Genomic DNA, 21,346 nt, shown 5'->3' with positions numbered 1-21,346 from the left:
CGACGGTGAGCGTTAACGAAAAAACACCATCCGAACCCAACCTCAAATTAATCCGTTAACGCTCACCGTCGCACGGTGGTTTTGCCACCCCTTCGACAGTCCTAGCAACTGCGAACGCAGAGATTTCGAGAAACTGCGTACGCAATGATTAACCTTTGCACGGAAAATGCGAACGCGTTCGCAGGACTGACACACAGACACGGTGATTGTATAACTATTTGGAATCGAAATCTCGAGGCTCAATAGTATGTCAGGTTGATCAGCATTATAAAACAGACGTTGCTAGAAATAGAGATATAACATATATTAAAGTTCTAAAGTTCTGAAGTATTTTAGTTCCGACAAAAGGCGATGCTCATGACGTCAGAGTAAAAGAGAAGGTCAGATTATAGCTGCCCTAGATATTTCACGTGTGAAGTTTACGCGGTTTGGCAGGGACTTCAGGTGGTCCGGGAGAGAGTTCCAGTCCTTGATGGACGAGGGAACAAATGCGTGCTTCCGAAGCTTAGTTTTCAGATAGGGGATTTATTTATTTATTTAGAAAGGAACTTTGCCAACCAAGCCGAATCCGGCTTATGCGCAGGCATTGACAGAAAGAAACAGTATAGTAAATTACCAATAACATAGGATTGGCCGGTTTTCAAACCACGGGGGGCATGCATCCACGATGATATTGTATGCGGGGGGGGGGGCACACCATTGAAAAAAAAGTAAAAAAATAAAAATATTTGTATGTACGACCATACGTTTCGGGGGGGCATGTGCCCCCTGTGCCCCCCCTGGCTACCCCACTGGTTAGCACTCACCGTCACACGGTGGTTTTTCCACCCTTTAAACTACTTTGTATTGATTTAAATAAGGTTTCGCTAAGGGGAATGAAACTTAGGAATTTTATGGGAATTAGAATGAAACAGCTGTACAAGAAATTGTGAGGAGCTATATTGCCCTTTGAATAATTTAATTTTGAATATTTGTGTCTGATGGCTTCACCTAGCTTTATTTGTAGATTCTTATCTTTTGCTATTTTGTGTAATGACGTACATTATAAAGTTGGGGAATTTCAGTTTCATCAAGTACGCATAGAGGTACTAAGAACTATGAAAAACTTAAGTTATACTTTTCATATGGCTTAAGCGTAACTTGGGCCTTGGTGTAATGGATTTTTACATAGAGAGAGAACCGTCGACTGCTTAGACTGCTTCTGAAAGTATAACAACAAGGCAGCATGGGCAAATGTTAAGGTTCCAAGTTCTTAGTACCTCTATGCGTTCTTGGTTTCATCAAGAGCCGTGACATTTCCAGTCAGAGTTGGAGTGAGTCAGGTGGCTAGAGATCTTTTATAAGCACCTTCAAATGGTTTGGTAGTAGGATTATTATTACAGCCACCTTTTCCTCGGATTGTGTTAAAAAATAATTCCAAATGATCTTGAGAAAACTTGTAGGTAAGTAAATAACTAAAATAAAATGGTTTTAAATTTTAATTTTCTGTTATGCTTTAGCCAGAAATAGATTACTTCAATTGAGTGTTTTTTTACAAAAGATATTTCTTTGAAATCTCCAACATGCTGGTAATTGAAATGGGTAAACCTAAGGGACCGGTCTTCCGTTTGCCTTTAAGCGTAATTCGCATTTTACGCCTTTTGATTTTGTAATGTAATTAGTTTCACCAATAGATGGCGTTTTTAACAGACTTATCCCGGAATTATCGATCTTCTGCTAGTTTTCGATACCACGTCTTTCCGACCAGCCTATCACAGCGTAAGGGATCTATACTATTTCATATATCTATGGTGGTCATTCATGAAATAGCAGTTTAGGTCCTCCGAAACTCCCCTTCTTTATGTAGATCTGTTATAGCTTTAGTGTTTGTCTGAAGCATGTTGAGGCTGAGATAACTACCTTCACCGCTTCTGTACAACTCCTCCAATAAAAATTCTCAACGGGTTGTCATTAGAGGTGCTAAGTCCTCCTCTCGTCGTTACCAGTGGGGTGCCGCAGGGCTCGGTATTGGCCCACCTGCTCTTCGCCATTTACGTCAATAGTTTACCAACTTCTGTCCACGGTCCACCATGCCCTAGTCAGTTTATTCGCAGATGACACAAAACTCATCCACGTGCTCTCGACCAGAACATCCCTGGGCAGCTGAGGCTGGCCTCTCGTTCAATGCAGCCAAATCAAACGTTCTCCATCTTGGCAGAAACAACTCTCGTCACACTTACCATCTGGGTGACCAAGCCATACCACCAACGAGCTGCATCCGAGATCTTGGGGTTCACATTAATGATAAGCTGTCCTTCTCCGATCACTGCCACACTGTGGCCAAAAAGATAACCATGTTTACTGGCATGACCCGGAGGGCTTTTCACTTCAAGTCCCCGAAACTGATCAAGACTCTTCAAAACCTTAATCCTTCCATCACTGGACACCAATTTGGTCCCCGCATTACAAGAAGGACATTACCCTCATAAACAAATCGTTAAATAGGCTCACCAAGCTTGTACCTCAACTGCGTGATGTCTCGACTGACGATCGCCGACAGTTCCTCTCCATTCCCACGCTACAAGAAAGACACCAAACAAATGACCTAACCGAACTATTATCTATTGTGTCAGGCTCCAGTTTCCTTCACGAAGGATAATTTTTCGAGCGCCCACATTTGACTTCCACCCGCGGACACAACAAAAAACTATTTCTACCTCACGTCAACACTTCATACCGCAAGCGCCATTTGACACACCACACCCTCTCCATTTGGAATTCCCTCCCTCAAGACTTAATGTCTCTACCCTCAATACATTCCTTCGCACGTACCCTACGCTCCTATCTTACCCCCTCCTGTGCTTAACGTTTTACTGTATTCATATTGTTTTCTTTTTCTTTTATATTCTTGTATAATAATAATAATAATAATAATAATAATTTTATTAGTCAGGAAAAGAAAGTGAAATACACTTATTGAGCCCTGAAACACGAAATATACCAACAAGAGAAAACAATATGAAGGAAAGTGACATACTATTATGGGTATACAGCAGATAGAAAAGTATATACAGCAGATAGAAGGTTATATATTAAACATTTTAGTTTTTTTTATTTATTTACCAGCCACAAAATTTATCAAGGCGGGTCTTGAACGCTGAGGCTGAGGTTTTAACCTTCACAATGGTCGGGAGCTGATTCCAATCATTTACAACCCGTTGAGTGAAAAACACACAGAGCTTTTTGACAATTGTGGGGGCTTTGCACCCCGACCATTTTACCTAAAAAATATTGGACATTGTAGAGACCACGATTAATTTTGAACGTCTCATTGAGATCATTTCTTGCACGCCTGTCCTTAAGGGACATTAAATTTAAGCGTTTAAGGCACTCTTCATAAGAAAGAGTACCAATTTAGTGGATTTTTTTGTACTCTCTCGATATGCTCAATATCTTTGACTAGATGGGGCGACCAAATACTCGAGCAGTATTCGAGATGAATGCGAATATATACATTGTACAATATTGTAAACGGCTTAACACTGAAATGCGAAAAGGAACGGCGTAGTAAATAAATAGCGCGCATACCACGAGCAGCGGCAGCACGACTATGAGTAGCTCCAAACATACGGCCACCGAGCATAACCCCAAGATTACGGACTACAGTTCGAACCTCAATTAGCCTACCACCCAAACGGTACCCAAAACAGAGGTTTTTATCCCCACAATGCAGTACCATTGACTTAGAGGCGTTGAAACCCATGCTATTCAAAGACACCCATTGCTCAAGAGCTTGGATGTCATCCTGTAGGGACTTCAAGCCACAAAGTGATGAAATTTTGCGGCCTATTTTGTTGTCGTCTGCAAATATCTTCAGAAAAGACTCCTTAACAACTAGGGGCATGTCATTGATGAAGATGACAAAGAGAGTTGGACCCAAAACCGAACCCTGGGGGACACCGCTAGTCACCTCACACAAAGAAGAACGAGCACCTCCCAAAACCACCCGCTGAGAGCGACCAGTCAAGAATTCAGAAATCCAATTTACAATCGTAGAGGGGACCTCTAAAAGCTCTAGTTTACGAATAAGTAGTGAATGTGGCACCGTGTCAAAAGCTTTCCGCAGGTCCAAATAAATTAAATCAAACGAGTCACCACCATCAAGACATCTTGTGACTTCCTCAAGAGTGGACAACATATTAGTGAAACAAGATCGCCGTAACAGGAAACCATGTTGATCTTCAGAGAAGAACGATCGACTCGCGAGGAAAGACATCAAAGTATCTCGAACATTTGTCTCCAAATGCTTACAAGGGATACAAGTGAGACTTATGCCTTTAAAATTATCATAGGCACAGGAGCCAGGGGTTTTATGGATAGCAGTGATGTTCGCCTGTTTCCATAACCCAGGAAGTCTACCCAGGGAGATAGAGCACGTATAAATCGAGAGTAAAGGCGAGGTAAAATCGAAGCGCCCGGACGTAACAGCCGAGGGTGAACATTATCTGGACCCGGAGATTTAGCAACTGATAGCCGTTGTAGGTAGCGTCTAACAGTGGAGTACGTCAAACCGAAGTCAAGAGGAGTTAAATCGCTAGGAGTCGAAGTAAATTGAGAAAAGAAATCTCCTAAATACACAGCCTCCAAATGAGGCTCCACAGTGAAAATAGATAAAAAAAAACATTTAAAGTGGCAACAATTAAGGCAGGGTCCCTCAGTGTTTCCCCCGCTGAATGAGTGGGTGTTTGGTGTTACTGGGAATTTCATCAACTAAGCGGGTCTCATATTTTAATTTAGAAGATCGAATGTGTTTGGTGAGAAAGTTGCGCTGAAATGCGAAAGAACGCCGGGAATCACTAGATGGAGAGATTCTAAAAGCGCGAAAGGCGTCTCTCTTGGCCCAAATTAGCCTAGCCGTCTCACTGGACCACCACGGTTCCCTGCGTAATCCCGAACGCTTGTGAGAAGGTTTATTTACCGATGGGACACACTCATCCCTAGCTTCCGCCACGAATGATAAAAAATAGCAAACATCGTATCTAGTAAAGGAAGGCCAGTGAATTTCAGGGGCATTAAAGTCGCCTAACACAACAATACGGTCTGCTAACTTACTAGCTCTCTCTATAACACCCAACATTTTTTTAAAGAAATAGTTGATCTGAGGACGGACTGCGATAACAACAAATAACAAACAGTAACATACCATCAACTTTTAGTTTAAGAGAAGCGGCAAGCACCGGCCTAAAAAATTAAACATAGCCCCCACATTTGTTCACATCACAGTCCGCACGAAAGGAGTCAAAACCGTCAATATGGTAAAGTCAGTGGAGTAGCGTGTATTTCTTCCGCCCGGGGCAGACCCTAAATTTGCCGCCCCCCTATTTTCGCAACTAAGCATAAAATCAGTGAAAATTCTGTGGAACTCTGTTGCTCAGTTGATTCAAGTCGTTTAAAAATTAAAATTTTACTCTGCGTGTTTTTTGCAACGCGAACTCTTTAATGTAATGGTGAATATTAAATTTGTACCTCTTGTTCGATTGCCAAGATACCCAGATTTGTTAATCTCGACGTGCACATTGTAGACCTTAAATAATTTCTTATCACTTTTTCGGTCCACGATCTCAGCCAGCCGCGTTCGTTTCAATTTCCCAGGCCGCTGGCCGCCCCCTACATTTAAGCCGCCCGGGGCCATGGCCCCCTTTGCCAATCCCACGCTACGCCACTGGGTAAAGTTCAGTACCAATGTCCTTGTTGAGCCAAGTCTCGGTGATGGCAATGATGTCCGGAGCTTTGTCCCAGACCAGGACTCTCAGTTCTAAAATTTGGTTTATTAAAGAACCTGTATTAGTGGACAGGAAAATAAGCGAAGCACTGCGAGTGGGAGAGAACTCCAAAGCGAGCGGATTTAGTCTGGTTGGCTTACAAGAGGTAAGTGCAAGTCGCTACCTGAATTCCAAAACCGCATAAATCAGTTTGTGTGTTATTTTTTTTATTCGATTTTTTGAAAGCACTATCAAACCTTTATACCCGGGGTTAATTTTGAAAAAAGTTATCGGAAAAATAAAAAGTTATTCAACTTTTCCAAAACCGCATAAATAATATGAAAAAAAAAAATATTTGAGTTCCAAACCCGGGTAATCAGACTCATGCCTTTTTACACCATGCAGCGCTGCGGCTTCTTAAATTTTATCTCTGGTCTCTGGTAGTCGCGCCGTAGGTTGCTGCTGACAAATTTCTGTTTGACTGTCCGCTAGCCGATTGTAATAAATTTCTGCAATACAGGTAGCTGATCCCTTTAAGATTTTCTCGGAATTTGCACACGATCTAGTAAAATTTCAATGCCAAAGTGGCCTTTTAAATACAAAACACAACAAGAATAAAAGATGTTTTAAGAACCGATATTTCATCTCCCGCATAATTATTCTACACTTTTAGTGTGTCAAAATAATTTGGCGGGAGATGAAATATCGGTTCTTAAAACATCTTTAACTCTTGTTGTGTTTTGTTTTTAAAGGGCCACTTTGGCATTGAAATTTTACTAGATCCCGCGCAAATTCCGAGAAAATCTTAAAGGAATAAGCAACTTATATTGCAGAAATTTGTGAAAAGTTGGGTATTGTGAGAATACTAAGTAGGCGCGAAGCTTAGCTATAAGGAATGATTAGCATAATTTATGGACCTCTAAATTCAAATATGCAACGTAGGTTGCGAGAGATAATAACGAATCTGGAGCAAAGGGAAAACACTAATTACGTCCGTACGGGAACCCAAAACGTAAATGTTAAAAATTATGTTGAAAACTTTTCAGTGACACTCCTTACAAGGAAGTACAAATGTAGTAATTTTTTTAATATTTGTGGCCTCGTTGGTTACCGAAACCAGATAGCCGTAGGTCAGATAAAAAAGCGTACAGGGAGCCAGAGAAATCGAATTGTTTATCGGAAATACATATCTGATATGAGAAATAGTAATCAGTTGCCCAGTACCGTAAATAGACATTGGCGGGGTTGGCCCTCGCTAAGGGCGCGCGAGGGTAAGGGGCGCCGTTTGGGGTTCAAAAAGCTTAAGCCAAAAGTGACATAATGACCAAAAGTGTGACAATCCCTGTACTTTCGTATGCTAAAGGCTTAATGAATGCCACTATGAACCAGTGGCGTAGCTACGTTGGAGCAGAGCCCACAATGCAGGCGGGCCCACGGGCCTAGGGGGGCCCATTCAAAATTATGACCATACTGTTCTAAACGGTAAATTCCAAAAAAGGTCCATGGAGTCTAGTTGTTGGCGGGCCCAAAATCTGAAGTTACGTCACTACTGAGAACATTACATTTTTAACCTCGTTTCCGGGTCCTGTGCGGCCTTACCGGTGGCACCTACCTAGTTACGGTAATGGCTCTAGGCGCGGAGCCTCCAGAAACGCGGTGCGGTGACCAGTGACGAAAGGGCTGAGTAAAAAACGCAGGAGGGGGAACACCAAAGTGATAGCTATGAGGAGGGGGATGATGTGTAGTAACAGTTTGGTTGTACGGAGTAGGCTCATAGTTCAGACTGGTGGGAGGTTGACTACACATTGGTTGAGAGGACCACAGAGAAGAAGATCCACCCACATAGGACCGTCTCCTCGGGGCAAAGGCCCAGTGTTTGTTGCCCTTTGAAGGAGAAAGGCAGGATGCGAATACTCTGGTGGAGAAGTCCCAGCCTGACTAGCTGAGCCTTTCGTAGGTAGATTATTTAAGCGTGGAGGTCTCTGTTTCGAATTGTGTTTCTGGGAGCGAGAAGACGCCAAGTTCCCCGTTGAAAGTTTTGATTTAGGAAGAACCAAGAAGTCAGAGCCGGAAGGTTTGACTACGGATTGTTCATCACCCAAACCCGAGGCAGAAGGTGGTTTATCATTCAAGCCCAAATCCGCTTGGGTAAATCCAAATTTTTTTTATGTCTCAAACTTTTGTATTCTCTGTAACCTAAATTTTTGAGTGCCTTTAAAGGGGAACGGTCAAGCTTTAACCAGTTAAATAGCCCTATAGCCCATTAAAAACTAAAATTTATGGTGAAAACCGCATCAAAAAATATTAAGTGGTTAATTTTTAATAAAATAAAGAAATTTCGGGAAATCGAAAAGCGTGCGTCTGCCGCGACACCTGGTGAGAAGTCGGTGAAGCAGAAAAACAACGTAAAAGCGCGTGCTGCTGAAGACGCGAAAAAAATTTGCCTAAATTGCGCGATTTTAAAAGTTAGGATAGTTCGAAAATCGGTCATACGGGGTTAGGGGCGCTGGCGGCAGCCCCTAAGATGGCGGCGAAAAATCAAACCCAAACACCTGGCGTTATTTTTCGTTTCAACTTTTTGGCCCAAAAGCTGTTTTTTCAAGACAAAAAAGGTACGTGTTAGTATATTGAACGTCTTGTTAATCTTTTGATACGGAAATAAGGCCTTATTTGTAAAAGCTTGGCCGTTCCCCTTTAAGCAGCCAGTGGCAGCTTTGGTTCCTGTAATAAAGAAGAAGAAAGAAAAACTATTAAAAATGAATATAGTTTATTTATCTTAAAATTAGCTGCTGTTCATTTTTAAGAAAGTGTGCCATCTACGTGCCCATGAGAAATTTAGTTCAGTCCAGTGTTGCCAATGTGTGGGATAAATCCCACATTGTGGGATTTTTGGCGATTTTTTGGGCTGTGTGGGATAAAGGGATTTTTCAGCGAAAATCATTGATTTGGTGGGATTTTTGGCGTGAGTTTTTGAAAAAGCCCTATTTCCAGAAATTCATAAACCGAAAATATTAGACTTCTATAATCACAATAACCATAATATTAAATATCTTGCAATTTTAAAAAATACTGCTCATTTAAGCGTACGTTTCAATCAAAGAAGATGGTAAAATGACTTAACAAAACATTTCCCATAGATTTGTTTTATAAAAATTATTAGTAATTTTTATTTAATTTTTTTCCCGCGCTGGCCTACTAAACTTGAAAATATTTGGCATGTTTTACGCTGAGTTTTGGGAGATCGTTTGGCTGGAAATTTTGGAACTGGACTGTAGGATATTCGCTCGTCAAACATTGGCAACACTGGTTCAGCCCTTCAAAATGGCGTCTATCGGGATACAAACGGTGTCTCCATTTTCTAAAAATGTTAAAGATTATGTTGAGGAAAATGGCTCAAGAACCGAAACCAAAGCTTACACATACCAGGTTTGTTAATTTTCCTATTTTTGAAATAAAGGTTTTAGAAAGTTAACCGATGTTCAACCTGTCAATCATTCAACGCCCTTGGATAGTTTTTTTCTAAGCCTTGGCGTGTAACAAAAAATCTAGGTCCATTAAGCCGTTCGTTAGGGCAGACATGTGTTATGAAATATAAAAAGATGTTAAATCTGGCAACTCATACCATATATCATAAAAATAATTTTACTTTAGCACAAAAAGTGTTATGCCTGTTGCGGATATTATGGTCCTTGTTTTGACCAGCCATTCTGTGTTACGTGTCATGCGTTTCTATATCCTTCAAATATTGATGGTCCTGGAGATCCTTTGATTGAAGTGGTAAATTTTAATTACTTTATTTTATTATTAATCTATATTTAAGTGAGGTAAATAAACATCTTTTGTTAAAGAAAAGCGATTCAGAGGATTCCGGCAATGAAGAACCAACAGATTTTTATGAAACAGTTAGAGCTAGACCCCCTCCAAGTAGGCCTCAAGGGCCTCCTGTATTTCAATTTTCTAAATCAACCAAATGTGACCAATTAGCTGAATGTATAACAGCACTTAGCTGTCCTCGAAAGGATAACATTCCAGATTATTTGGTTGAGAATTTACCACTGGAAGGTATATTCGTATCAAATTCTGTTTAGGGTTTCAATAATTTTTGTTTCTATATTCTTCATAGTTTTATCTGCTCTGTTTTCTTATTTGGATGACTTATCACTATGGACATGTGAACGTGTGTGTAAAAGGTGGTGCCAAATTGTAATAAACTTCACCACCGAAGAAAAGTGGAGAAGTTACGTGTTAAGGAAATGGCCTTTATTTAGGCCTGTTTACAATGTTGCATGTTGGAGGACAGTGTATACAAGATTGTATGTAAGCTTAATATATCTGATTTAAGAAATCTTATTAAATTGCTAGGATTATTTTCACAGACTAGAAAGTTCAAATTGTGTTATGTGTTTATATCAAATGATGAATAATGTAAGTAGGATTATGTTATAATTGAAACTTCAAGATCTCTTCACTTTAAAAATAACTTTTATTTTTATAGAGGTGTTTTCCTTCTGAAAATCCTTGGAGAACGAATAGGCTTCAACATGAACTGAAATCATTAAAATTTGATCAACAGCTAGATGGCATTGAAGCTTATCCCATGGATAATAGTTTTTGTCATTGGCAAGCTTGCATAATAGGCCCTGAAGATAGTCCTTATGAAGGAGGCAATTTTTTCCTTTATCTAAGGATACCTTATGGGTAAGTTGAATAAATACCTTAATTCGAGATAGCACCTTGCATCATTAGGGATGTTTTGATTGAGTTGGAAAAATTATTTTTTTTTAATTTTGCTATAGGTATCCTATGAGGCCACCAATTGTACGTTTCATAACCAAAATATTTCATCCGAATATCAGTCGACATGGAGACATTGGCCTTGACTCGTTACAACATAATTGGTCACTTGCTTTGACAATTGCAAAGGTTGTTCAACTTTAATCAATTATTGATAATATCAGGTTATGAACCCATTTTCTCCTAACAGATTTTGATAAGTATTCAGTCACTATTAACGGACCCGTATTGTTCTGTGTGTATGGAACCGGAAATTGGGAAGCTTTATACCGAAGATAGGCCAACGTTTGACTACACGGCGAGACTTTGGACGCATTTGTATGCTTCTAATCACAGATTTCCCATTACAGTGATGCCTGATGTGACATGGCAAGCCTTAGAAAGCGGCTGACGCTTTGTGTATTTACAATATTTTTCATTTAACAGTGTAGGAACTTCAATTAGTGTACATATGACTAAAATTATCTCCTTATTGACCTAACTCTCAAGAAAAAAGTATTTATACTTTTTGTTTAATATAAATATATTCTTTGTTATTAACGTTTAAATAATACTACATGAATTTGATTGACAAAAAATGCCTTAAACGGTTCCTGACCCTGAATCATTTCATTTACAAAGCTCCTTCGTAAAATGTTGAAATTTGGGAACTTCCCCTTTTTTGTACAGTTGTTAGTGTGTTTCAAGCAAACCTGTTTAAAGGTTCATGCTTTTTTAGCTCGTATAATGTCGTAATAGGAAAACTATGCACCCCTTTCTAAAATGTGGTAAAATACTGTTTTATTTTGGAATTTTTGACCGTTACTGTGCTGAAGTGTTTAAACTGAAATATTAGTATATATATGTGCGTTAATAGAATTGCAAAACCCTTTTGATCTTCACTACGTAAGTACTTTAAGAAGCAGGATTAGGAGTCTAATTTGATAAACTAAAATTCAGCACAGCTTCAATGAAAATTCGAAAATAAGTTGATGTATATAACTATTACTTGTATAGAACCCACATTAAGTAACTATGTAACTTATGGACTATAAGTGTAAACATTTCAGAAAAGTGTACAAATTATTTTTCTATAGCTGTTTATTGATCGATTAGTAAATAAAAATTTTGCTAAAAGAACACCATTTTCCAAGATCGAAATATAAGAGAGGTGATGCGTAGAAAATATTCTGTGGAATGCTTTTAAGTTTATTAAAAGAGAACCCCCAGAAACATTTTTTTATTCCTCCTTTATAGAGACTAGTCACTATGACATTTTTTGTTTTTATTGACCAGTTAATAGTAATAAATTAAATCTGGTTTTTTTAAGTGTATTGTTTTAAAATGTTTGTACATAAGTAATTTTTTAATAATCAAAAATAAACTTGTTTCATTTAGTTGACTTTGATTTAGTTCAAAAATAAGGAAGGAACATAACGTCGTCTGATCCGTAGTCCTTCACTTGCATCTTTTAAGAAAATACGGTGTAACAGACGACTTTATGACGTAACTTAGGGAAGCGAGTTTACCAAAATGCAGGGAACAAAAATTTCTTACACTGCCTTTCAGAATCGATATTTTGCAAGAAAATCAAAAGAAAAAAATTTACATATGAAATTGTTTTGACTTTTTGAGTTCCATCACTATGGATACCTCTGAGGAAGTGACAACTTCTTTACGAACAGAACTTCCGGTTTCAGTTAAGGGTCTCTAATAAGAAAATGGTGGATTTTTAAGGTCGGTGGTGACGATAACTTGTTTACAAATGTTAGTTTAAATTTGTTATGATACGTTATTAAGTTATCAAACCACTAAAATATTACGCTATAGTTCCTTAAAGTTTATAGTAAGTTTCTATTTAACAAATATATTTATTTGTTGTAATCGCTTACCTAGTAATATTTATCGTGACAGTTATAGGCCTTGGCTTCTCAAAAATGCGGTTTTACTCTTTAATAGGTTTTACTTAGTTTATTTTTGCTTAATTGTATTTTAATAATTTTCCGTTGTTCAAAATTTTGAGGAATTATAGCAGTTAAAATTTTAATATTTACTTGTGTATTTAGTGTATAATCATGCGATAACAAGACTACGAAACAAAAGATATGGCTGTGTGTAAGCAGTCTCCAGAAGAATTGATTCAAGACGTCTTCTCCCCTGTATTGGCTGTTCTCTGCAGCGATGAGGCAGACGCAATTTGTAGGAAGAATAATCTTTCCTTTGTTGAGCTTGTTCAACCATTCTGTAGACTCAGCAGCGAAGGTAAGAATTGTCTCTCTGTGAATGGATTTAAAAAGTAATTTGCCTTCTTTCACAATCCTTATATCTGTCTAGTGTCCATTCGAGATTTATCATTAGTAAGCTATACACTCAGAAATGCCAGAATTATCATCAAAGATATTAAAAGTCAACCTTATACACCGGCCCTCACTAAAAAAATGTTAAGTGACACTGTGACAAATATTCAAGGTGAAACTGGGCTAAAAAACACACTGACAGCTCAGCCTTACACATTAAAATATTGCAGTAAGTATTCATTCGTCAGTATACTGGTTTGTTTTTAATTACTTTTTTTTAATAGAAACAACACCGTGGTTTGAAGCTTATCGAAATGTATTTTTTCAAGTCTTTTATCCTACAGAACATGAATTCACTAATAGGTTTATAGGCTGTATGTTTAACTATTTACTAAGTACTTCGTAATTAATATATATTGGGATGTTATGTAACAATGTTTTCTTTACAGGTATATATGTAGTTTCTTCAAGTCACCCAGATCCAGTGTCGCAGTTACACGAGCTAGTTCAGGAACAACTTATTCACCAGCAAAATGCCTCTACAAAGTGGTTTTGCCCAAACATTTGTAAATACTTTGTGCTCATTCATGACGTAGCTGTTGAAGATTTAAGCAAGTAAGCCAAGTCTTAGAACTCTGCAAATTGCTGAAACTTAGTTTTTCTGCTTTTGGTGGTTTCAGGGCGGAGGCATCATATCAGAGTATCAAAAACTTGTATGGAGGCTCTCAGTGTCATCTTTTACAAATAAACTCTGGGCTAGCAAATGATGAAAACCATGTGTTACTGCCTGATCCTTGGAATCAGTTTTTAACCCCTCCTTCAGATCATAATGTAAAGAAGTTTTATCTTTAGTTTATTTAAACCAATTTTTTTCCCATGTTTATTTTACTATAGGCGATGGAAACAAGTAAATCCATTGTTGACAATGTTGAAACTAATCATTTCCAAGAAGTTGTTGGTAAGATTTGAAACTTTTCTTGTAAATTGCAAGGTTCTTAGCGTAATTTATTTTAGTAGAAAATCCACCCATATCTGAAGGTGTATTCCATCCTCTCTCTACAAATAATTTTGAAAGTTTGTCACCACCTGATGTTAAGGTATAAATTTGATAAAGGTTTATCTCAATAAGCATTTATTAGAATTAAAATCTTATAATTTTAGGGTACGATTGAGGAAGACTGGATTTTAGCTTCTAAACAAGCTAAAGAAAGCAATTACGGAAAGCATCATGGTCGTTTCCTTACATCTAGTGATCGTGATCGTATCAAAGTTTTTATTCACGAGTTTTTCACCCAATGTTTGATACCATATGCTGAAAGACAAACCAGAATACTGAATGACCAGGTACATAACCTATAACCAAATCTTTTCTATAAATGATTAAAAAATGTTGAATTTATAAGCCTTTCCTGTTGTAGGTAATGAATCGGAAGGGTCTGCACCGCTCTATCTTTAGTGCCACTAAAAAATGGTTTGGCAGCAATAAACCTGGTCAACCAGCACCAGGGAATTCAGCCAATTCAGTGGTCTACAGCCAAGATGCTCCTGAATTACAAGTGCGGAAATTGGGAGACATTGCTTTCCTGTTTCAAATGTATGAAGTTGCCTATCAAGCGTATCATAGTGCGAAAAAAGAGTTTGGCAGTGATCAAGCATGGATTCACTATGCTGGAGCATTGGAAATGGCTGCTTTTTCAATATTCCTTCAGGGCAAGGGTAGCCAAAGACAGTTTCCTTACCACTATTTGGATAACGCGATCACGACTTACTTAAACTCTTCCAAGTAAGCATATTGGAATTTATTTAAAATTATAGTTAAAATAAATTGAATCTCTATTATAGGCAATCTCAATTTGCAACCAGAACAACATTACTGAGTACTGAAACTTTGAAAAGTAAAGGAATGTATTCGGAAGCAGCTCAACTTTTTATAAGAATGACCAGTGAAGATTCGGACCTACTCAGTGCTCTATTACTGGAGCAAGCCTCTCTATGCTTCTTACATTCCAAACCCAGAATGCTTAGGAAGTACGCCTTTCACATAATTCTTGCTGGGCATCGTTTCAGCAAGGCTGGACAACGTAAACACGCCCTTAGGTGTTATCAGCAAGCCCTGGAGGTATGTTAAATTTAAATTTTAAGCACCAATTTTTGGGTAATATCTCACTCTTTATTTTAGGTTTATCAGAATAGGCAGTGGTATTTAGCTAGTGATCACATTTACTTCACAATCGGGCGACAATCTGTTAATTTGAAACTAATCGAGCAAGCTTGTGAGGCTTTTTACAGTCTTCTAGTGTCTCGGAAGCAACAAACAGCTGTTCAACAAGGAACATACCTTAAGGAGTATTTGTTTGTGCTTAGAGTAAGTTCTTCTAAACATTTTCAAAACTCTCACATTTCTCTGACAATTTATTAATTAAAGATTGTTTATTTTTCAGCAACACTTAGCGGATAAATCTGATGATAAAACCTTACCAATCCTTCCAGTACCAGTTGTCAACTGCCAAGCTACTAAAGTACTACTTGGGCGACCTTCAGAACCAGCTACCGGTAAGAAAACTTATTTTTATTTGTATAAACAACGCTGAAGCATATAAATACGCTAATTTAGTGTCAGTAAGCCACATGCAGTCTATGTGCTACTATGTACAGTGTTCAGAAAGTCTTTTAAAGTATAGAAAATGGTTTTGTCTCAATTTCAAATGGCTTTCTTTACGTGTATAGTTGTAGCAAAAGTATATAATATCGCTTATAAGAGAAGTATCCATCTGCCTGTATGGAAATAATTATTTGCTTGATACATCTACCTTTGCTTTCCCATGGTGATTTGTCAAAATGTATTTGTTAATAAAATAGTAAGAGGGAAATTTGTCATCACTGACTATATGAAATCATTACATCAGGAAAAGTTTGTTAAGTAAAAGCGGTCTTATTTTTATAATTTCAGTGCTTTTCTTAGTAATTTTCAGCCTTATCGGCGGAAAACTCACTCCCATTAATAGCTGCATCAAGCCTGCAGGGTATAAGTTTGATTTATCTGACCTAGATGAAAGCTTCTCTTCTATAGCAGAATATTTCATACTTTGGCTGTAGCCAATTCTGGTTTTATTTTCACACCATTTTTTTTAACACAAAATGGTGCAAAACATTGTTTTTAAGTTTGGTTTATAGTTTACGCTTAATATTCATAATTTGCTAAAGTTTTATTTTGTTTTAGTTTATTTGTAGTTATTATCGTTGCAAATGCACATTGTTTTCTAGTTACTCGTTTTGGTTTGTTGCCTCCTTTGTTCGCTCATGGCACTTTAGTTGGACGTATGATTTGTAATACTTTCAGATAACTTCATTTTAGTCGACACTGGCTCCTTTTCAATTGGAGACGAGAGAAACGCCACTTGGGTCAAGCTAGAGGAGCTGGCGTTCAACTACGTCACCGACCACAAAGGAATTCTGATGAAACCTCATCTAAATTGCCTCTCCAATAAAACAAATAATTTGTCAAAGCCTAACATTGTCGTTGAAGGTATATACAAGAAACATTTTGTAACTTTATTGATTTTTATCTAACTCGAGCATTTATGTTACAGAACCTTTATGCGTAGAGTTAATCATTCAAAATCCTTTATTAGTTCCAATTGCACTAACAAATGTTCACTTAGTGTGGGAATTTTTGCCGGAAATTGGCACCATCAGCCAACCAATTAGTAATGAAAGCCTTACTGGAAAAGTAAGTTTCCTATAAATAAAATATAATATTTTTTAATGCAATTTTAACCAAATAAAATTTTTCAGACCGCATTATTAAACGAAATTATTGACACTGAAATTCAACCAGAAATTAAATTTGAGGGCTTACAAGAAAAGAAGGTTCATTTAATACTAAGGCCAAAACAAATTGGAAGCTTGAAAGTAACAGCCGTGGCCTTTACCTTGCAATCCCAAACTATCACATCGCAGAATCCCACAGTTAACAGTGATTCTTCTTCTACTCTGTCAAATGAAGATATGAATAAAACTGTGAGACCAACAAGTTTATCAACTTCAGTCAGAGGAAAATTGTCACTCGAAGTGAAAGGGCCACGTTTGAACAACACTAAATTAGAGAAAACTAGCGTAGTTTATGGCCCTGATTATAGATTGGAGGCTGTAATTATTAATCACATGCCAAAACTACAGGTTTAATTTTTTTATTGCAAATAATTATTGGCTGAGTGAGTGTGATTTATTTCAAGGGTTAAAAAAGATTGCCTTGAGCTGCGTATCTTTTGTATAAATTTTTTGAACTTTTTAATTAAACTGATAATTAGATGTCTGGTGCCAAAGAATAACATTTTTGTCTCAATGGCATGCTCACTCAGCCTTATAGTTTGTGTCAGAAATAAAACTAAATCCTATTAATAGAACCAAACTAAATGATTCTTTTTTCAGGCCAAATTCTTTGACATCACATCGAATTTATTGTGCGGAGAAGTAAAATTAGTAAATGTTCAATTTACAAATATTGGACAGTGTTCCTTGCAGCGCTTAATAGTAGCTTCGCCAATGCCAGATATTTTTACTTTCGGAACTTACGGAGCGGAAGAGACAGAGTCATATTCTCACTTGGGATACGCTGTGCGTTCCACTAGTAACGGAAATAGCTCTACCTCACCAGTTATGGTTGAATCTAAAAACATTACGCGAGTAACAGAACTTTTACTGCATAACGGAAATTCTATCAGCTTAGAACCAGGAGGGTCAATCACAGTACCCTTATGGATACGAGGACCCGACGAACCTGGCTATCATAATATAGATCTACTATTTTATTATGAAAGTTCACCACAAATGGTCAGCAAGCTTAGGTACGTAATTACGTATGTTCTAAAACTATTTTCTACCAAAATTAATGAAATTTTATCAGGTATCGTTTATTACAACATACATTCGAGTTAACTACAACACCATCCGTTTCCCTAAAAGCGACAGTTAGGAGAAGTTTCGCTCAGGGTGAAAATTATAGCCACTTAATAGGATCCTTGCAGTGTGAAAATATATTAAAAGTAAATTAAACTGGAAAAAAAAAATTTCCTTTCTTAAAATTTAAATTATTTATAATTATTAAGGATCAAAATCCGAGTTCCACTGATTTAAGTATTGTTCAAGTTAACGGAGCCAGCCAAAATTGGTGGATTAAAGCGATTGAGCCCAGTTCCAGTGGTTCAGTGCATTTGAAGCCATCAGAGTCGTTTAATATAAATTTTCATGTTTTACCTTTCACCGCCAAAAACACTGGTAATTTTATTTGCTTAAAATTAATCTTCCTTTTACTCATGTACTTGTTCATACAGTTGCTAGTCAAGATGTTATGGTTTTTTCTCTAATACCATTTGAAAGAACCGTGGTATGTAAATTTGATATAATTTTTTTTATTATGGTTTTAATTCCCGTATAATTGTAAATTAGGTTGAAAGTAGCTCAGCTCCTTGTTCCGACTTCTGCTTTCGTTCCTTGCTTCATGGGCTGGCCCCATTAGCAGTAGAAAACGAAGCTTCGACAAATCTCTATAAGGAAATGCCTCAGCCAAACCCGGAATGGGATATTTTGGAAGCCAGCGTAGCAGTCAATTTAACATTAACTGTCTTATGGAAAGCTACCGTTCAACGGGATGATAAGTTTTTTGTGGTTATGGGCCAACATCACGTTACCGTGGAACAACTTACACCTTTCACACCAATATCAACGCCTTTATTAGTAAGACATTAATTTCAATTGTTTCTTAATTATTTAATATATTATTTTTATATAATAGCCAATTTTGAATCCGCAAGTAACAAATGAGGCCTACGCAATATCGTTAGCGGAGAAGTTAGTCAAGTGTGTTTTTGTCCATAAAATGCAAGTAGACCATAATTTCAAGAAACGGAGGTTAGTGTTGATGATAGTATTAAATTTTCCCCATTTAATTACATTAATTAAAATTTGTCCCATAAGATTAGCAATAGTTCCAGTTCAGCTAGTCTTAACCAATTGCTGCAATAAGTCTGTAAAAGTGGAAGTAAATTTAGGAAAGGATGATGAAAGGTAAACAAGTCTCTTAAATATAGGTAAAAATTAGGGATGCTATAAGCATTCATTTCCCCCTCAGCCTGTCTCAATACTCTATGGACTCTTGGCAAGTTGCTCAGTTTAACTGGTCAGGATTGACCAAGTACATCACCACTCTACAGCCTTCCGCGTCGTTTACCATCTCGTTGCGTGCCATTTTTAGCCTTCCAGGGACCTACAATTTATCTGCGGTGCGCGTTTTTGCTCGATTATCAAATTCTACCACAGACTTCATTCTTCAAGAACAGTTGGCGCCTAGTTTAGTAATCATTAATGAAGTAAATTTGAGTTAGGTATATATTTAGTTTCGATCAGAACTGTTTAAGTTCTTTCCTAGATTTAATTTTAAATAAAAGACCTAGTTAATTTCTTTTATTATGATAAATGCTGTTTTGAAAAATTACAGAACTGTTGGTCATTGGAGGTATGATAATGTACTTGGGTCAATATTTCAACAGTTTTTCACTGAGATTTCAATGTTTAGTGGGAGGATTTACATTAATTTGGTTTTTCACAAAAAACTTAATTATAAATGTACCCATTTAATGTTTTATTAATAGTTTGGGGGAGATAAATTATTTAATTTTTAACCCGATTTTACATTACTATTTAAAATTAAGCTTAATTTTCAAATCGGTCAACATAAAAATATATTTTGCCTAAATACAAATATTACACAACACATCTGAAAGACTTTGATATACTTGTAAAGAGATAATAATTATGGGTCTAAAATTATATGAAAACTATTTCCTTAGAATTACGCTATGTATTATTTTTATCATATCATTAGGTCTGAATGTGATTCGCACTTCAAAAACAGAATCGGTACAGTTATTTAACTGTACGTATATTGTTTATAGGTATAAAGTTTTGTTAGTCATTGTATTTAAAATTAAAGAAATCGATTTAATGTTTTTCAAAAAGGTCTATTATTTGTTATAATGCTTCATGAAATCCTGTCTCGAGTAACATGCTTTCTAATAGCAGGTTCTGAGATTCGGGAATATACACTTGCCAAGACCATAAGGATGACATAAATGTGAATGATTTATCATTATCCTGATGCGCAAAATCTGTTATTATATCTTTCTTCACCGCAAGTTCTTTTTCGTATGATTTGGTAATTGTTTTAGAAACAATATAAAATTTTTCAATTGGCCAGGTTTGGAATATTGGTTTTTCAAATCTTTTAGCTTCCTGCAGTTCACTAGCTTTACCTAGTTGGGTTGTAATAGTGCCCATTTTTGATACCAAATTGGATTGTTGTTTACATATTTCAATAAGTTGGTCGGTAAGTGGAAGAAGTTCTTCTGGCAAGTTATTTGTTTGCTGTTGATTAGCTAGCACGTTAAGCTTGATCGATGCGATTTTGCGAAGTAAAATGAGCCCATTTATAGTTAATTTATTCCATTTATGAACTGTATTATGTAAGTCGGCGCAAGAATCCTTTAATTTCCTGGGAATTCCGGTTAAATTACCTTGTTTCGGGGTGTTAATTGTATTTCGCGACATGATAAAACTAACCTTTGTTAGAGCAGACGAATTAGCAGACAACGCTGTCAAGATGGCATTAGTCCATCTGGAGTCGCTGGACCCAAGGTTAGTAAATTTTAGGCTATAAAAGGGCTGCGTTCAACAACTCTAAAAAAGCTCAGCGCTGAGCTCAACGGTCAGCGGTTTTTTGCTGAACGGGTTTTTTGACTTCCGGTTTTGACGTCATGTTGATCATCGGAGACTCAGCGGAAACATCGGCTGAGCGAGATGGTTTTTCCGTTGCTCATCGGTGTCGTGACGTCATTCGACAAAGTTAAAGGAGGGGTAGCAGACGATATTTTGTTCGTTAAGTCAGCGAACTATAAATCGTACAACAACTTTTAGATTTTTGTGACGTAGCGTTGATTAAAAGAACTCAACGATAACTCAACGGTTTTTCTCCGTTGATAGTTGTTGAACGCAGCCAAGGTTGTCTCGATACGCTGTGGTTGCTAAGGGCTAAGGTTGGTAACTTCGTTGCTAACCAACTTCGTGACGTCACTGAGATGAGATCCATCTGGGTGACGTCAGCAACAGACGAATTTTGGAGGCAATCCAAAAATTCTTTCAAACCGTTTCTCGATCGAGACCCCGTTGGGCTGGACCAAGGATCCTTGGTTGGACCAAAGATAATATAACTACGTACCCTAGATTGGAAATCAAGCTCCTTGAACGTAACGCAGGCTCTTACTGAGTTCCCGGCGGAAGTCGAAAAAAATGGCCTCTATGGAGCTGGCAGGGCTACCGACATATAGTTAAAACGTAAAGTTTTAGTGAAAATTACGCCGTTGTTTTTGACTCGCGGTTTTCAAGATACCAGATATTTTTGCGTTCTATGGTTTTAAAACAATAATGGATCATGCCTATAGCTCTAAAAATGTTTCTAAACGAAAGAAAACTAAAGGTGAG

At 37.3% G+C, this 21,346-nt stretch overlaps 3 protein-coding genes across 6 annotated transcripts; 2 read left to right on the top strand and 1 right to left on the bottom strand.

Moving 5' to 3' along the window:
• Positions 1–9,053: 9,053 nt before the first annotated feature.
• On the top strand, positions 9,054–11,911 carry morgue (modifier of rpr and grim, ubiquitously expressed). Its single transcript, XM_090174414.1, has 8 exons — positions 9,054–9,167; positions 9,393–9,518; positions 9,590–9,803; positions 9,865–10,054; positions 10,118–10,166; positions 10,237–10,439; positions 10,538–10,664; positions 10,726–11,911. Exons 1-8 carry the CDS (start codon positions 9,063–9,065, stop codon positions 10,924–10,926), a joined length of 1,215 nt encoding a protein of 404 aa, XP_090030540.1. The 5' UTR covers positions 9,054–9,062; the 3' UTR covers positions 10,927–11,911.
• A 321-nt stretch (positions 11,912–12,232) lies between these two features.
• l(3)76BDm (trafficking protein particle complex subunit 8 homolog l(3)76BDm) lies at positions 12,233–19,366 on the top strand. 4 transcript variants are annotated; one of them, XM_090174425.1, is made up of 24 exons: positions 12,233–12,251; positions 12,581–12,776; positions 12,849–13,040; positions 13,096–13,185; positions 13,261–13,426; positions 13,492–13,642; positions 13,706–13,769; positions 13,826–13,908; positions 13,973–14,155; positions 14,230–14,594; positions 14,654–14,930; positions 14,991–15,176; positions 15,253–15,364; positions 16,152–16,337; positions 16,402–16,541; positions 16,607–16,990; positions 17,243–17,658; positions 17,718–17,856; positions 17,920–18,088; positions 18,145–18,197; positions 18,260–18,547; positions 18,606–18,721; positions 18,788–18,877; positions 18,942–19,366. In XM_090174425.1, exons 2-24 carry the CDS (start codon positions 12,620–12,622, stop codon positions 19,192–19,194), a joined length of 4,260 nt encoding a protein of 1,419 aa, XP_090030551.1. In that variant the 5' UTR covers positions 12,233–12,251; positions 12,581–12,619; the 3' UTR covers positions 19,195–19,366. The 4 variants fall into 4 exon arrangements, with proteins under 4 accessions (XP_090030551.1, XP_090030552.1, XP_090030553.1 ...); XM_090174426.1 differs by lacking the exon at positions 12,233–12,251 and adding an exon at positions 12,258–12,360 and having other exon boundaries at positions 13,829–13,908; XM_090174427.1 differs by lacking the exon at positions 12,233–12,251 and adding an exon at positions 12,258–12,360 and having other exon boundaries at positions 16,167–16,337.
• A 77-nt stretch (positions 19,367–19,443) lies between these two features.
• LOC149943904 (cyclin-dependent kinase 2-interacting protein) lies at positions 19,444–20,476 on the bottom strand. The gene has a single exon (XM_090174428.1). It carries the CDS (start codon positions 20,414–20,416, stop codon positions 19,841–19,843), a length of 576 nt encoding a protein of 191 aa, XP_090030554.1. The 5' UTR covers positions 20,417–20,476; the 3' UTR covers positions 19,444–19,840.
• Positions 20,477–21,346: the final 870 nt, after the last annotated feature.

This window comes from Leiobunum rupestre, chromosome 5, assembly GCF_980474605.1.
Source record: "Leiobunum rupestre chromosome 5, qqLeiRupe1.1.hap1, whole genome shotgun sequence".
NCBI lineage: Eukaryota > Metazoa > Arthropoda > Arachnida > Opiliones > Sclerosomatidae > Leiobunum > Leiobunum rupestre.
Note: the sequence above shows the minus strand (reverse complement) of the source record. Positions and strands in the feature narration are given on the sequence as shown.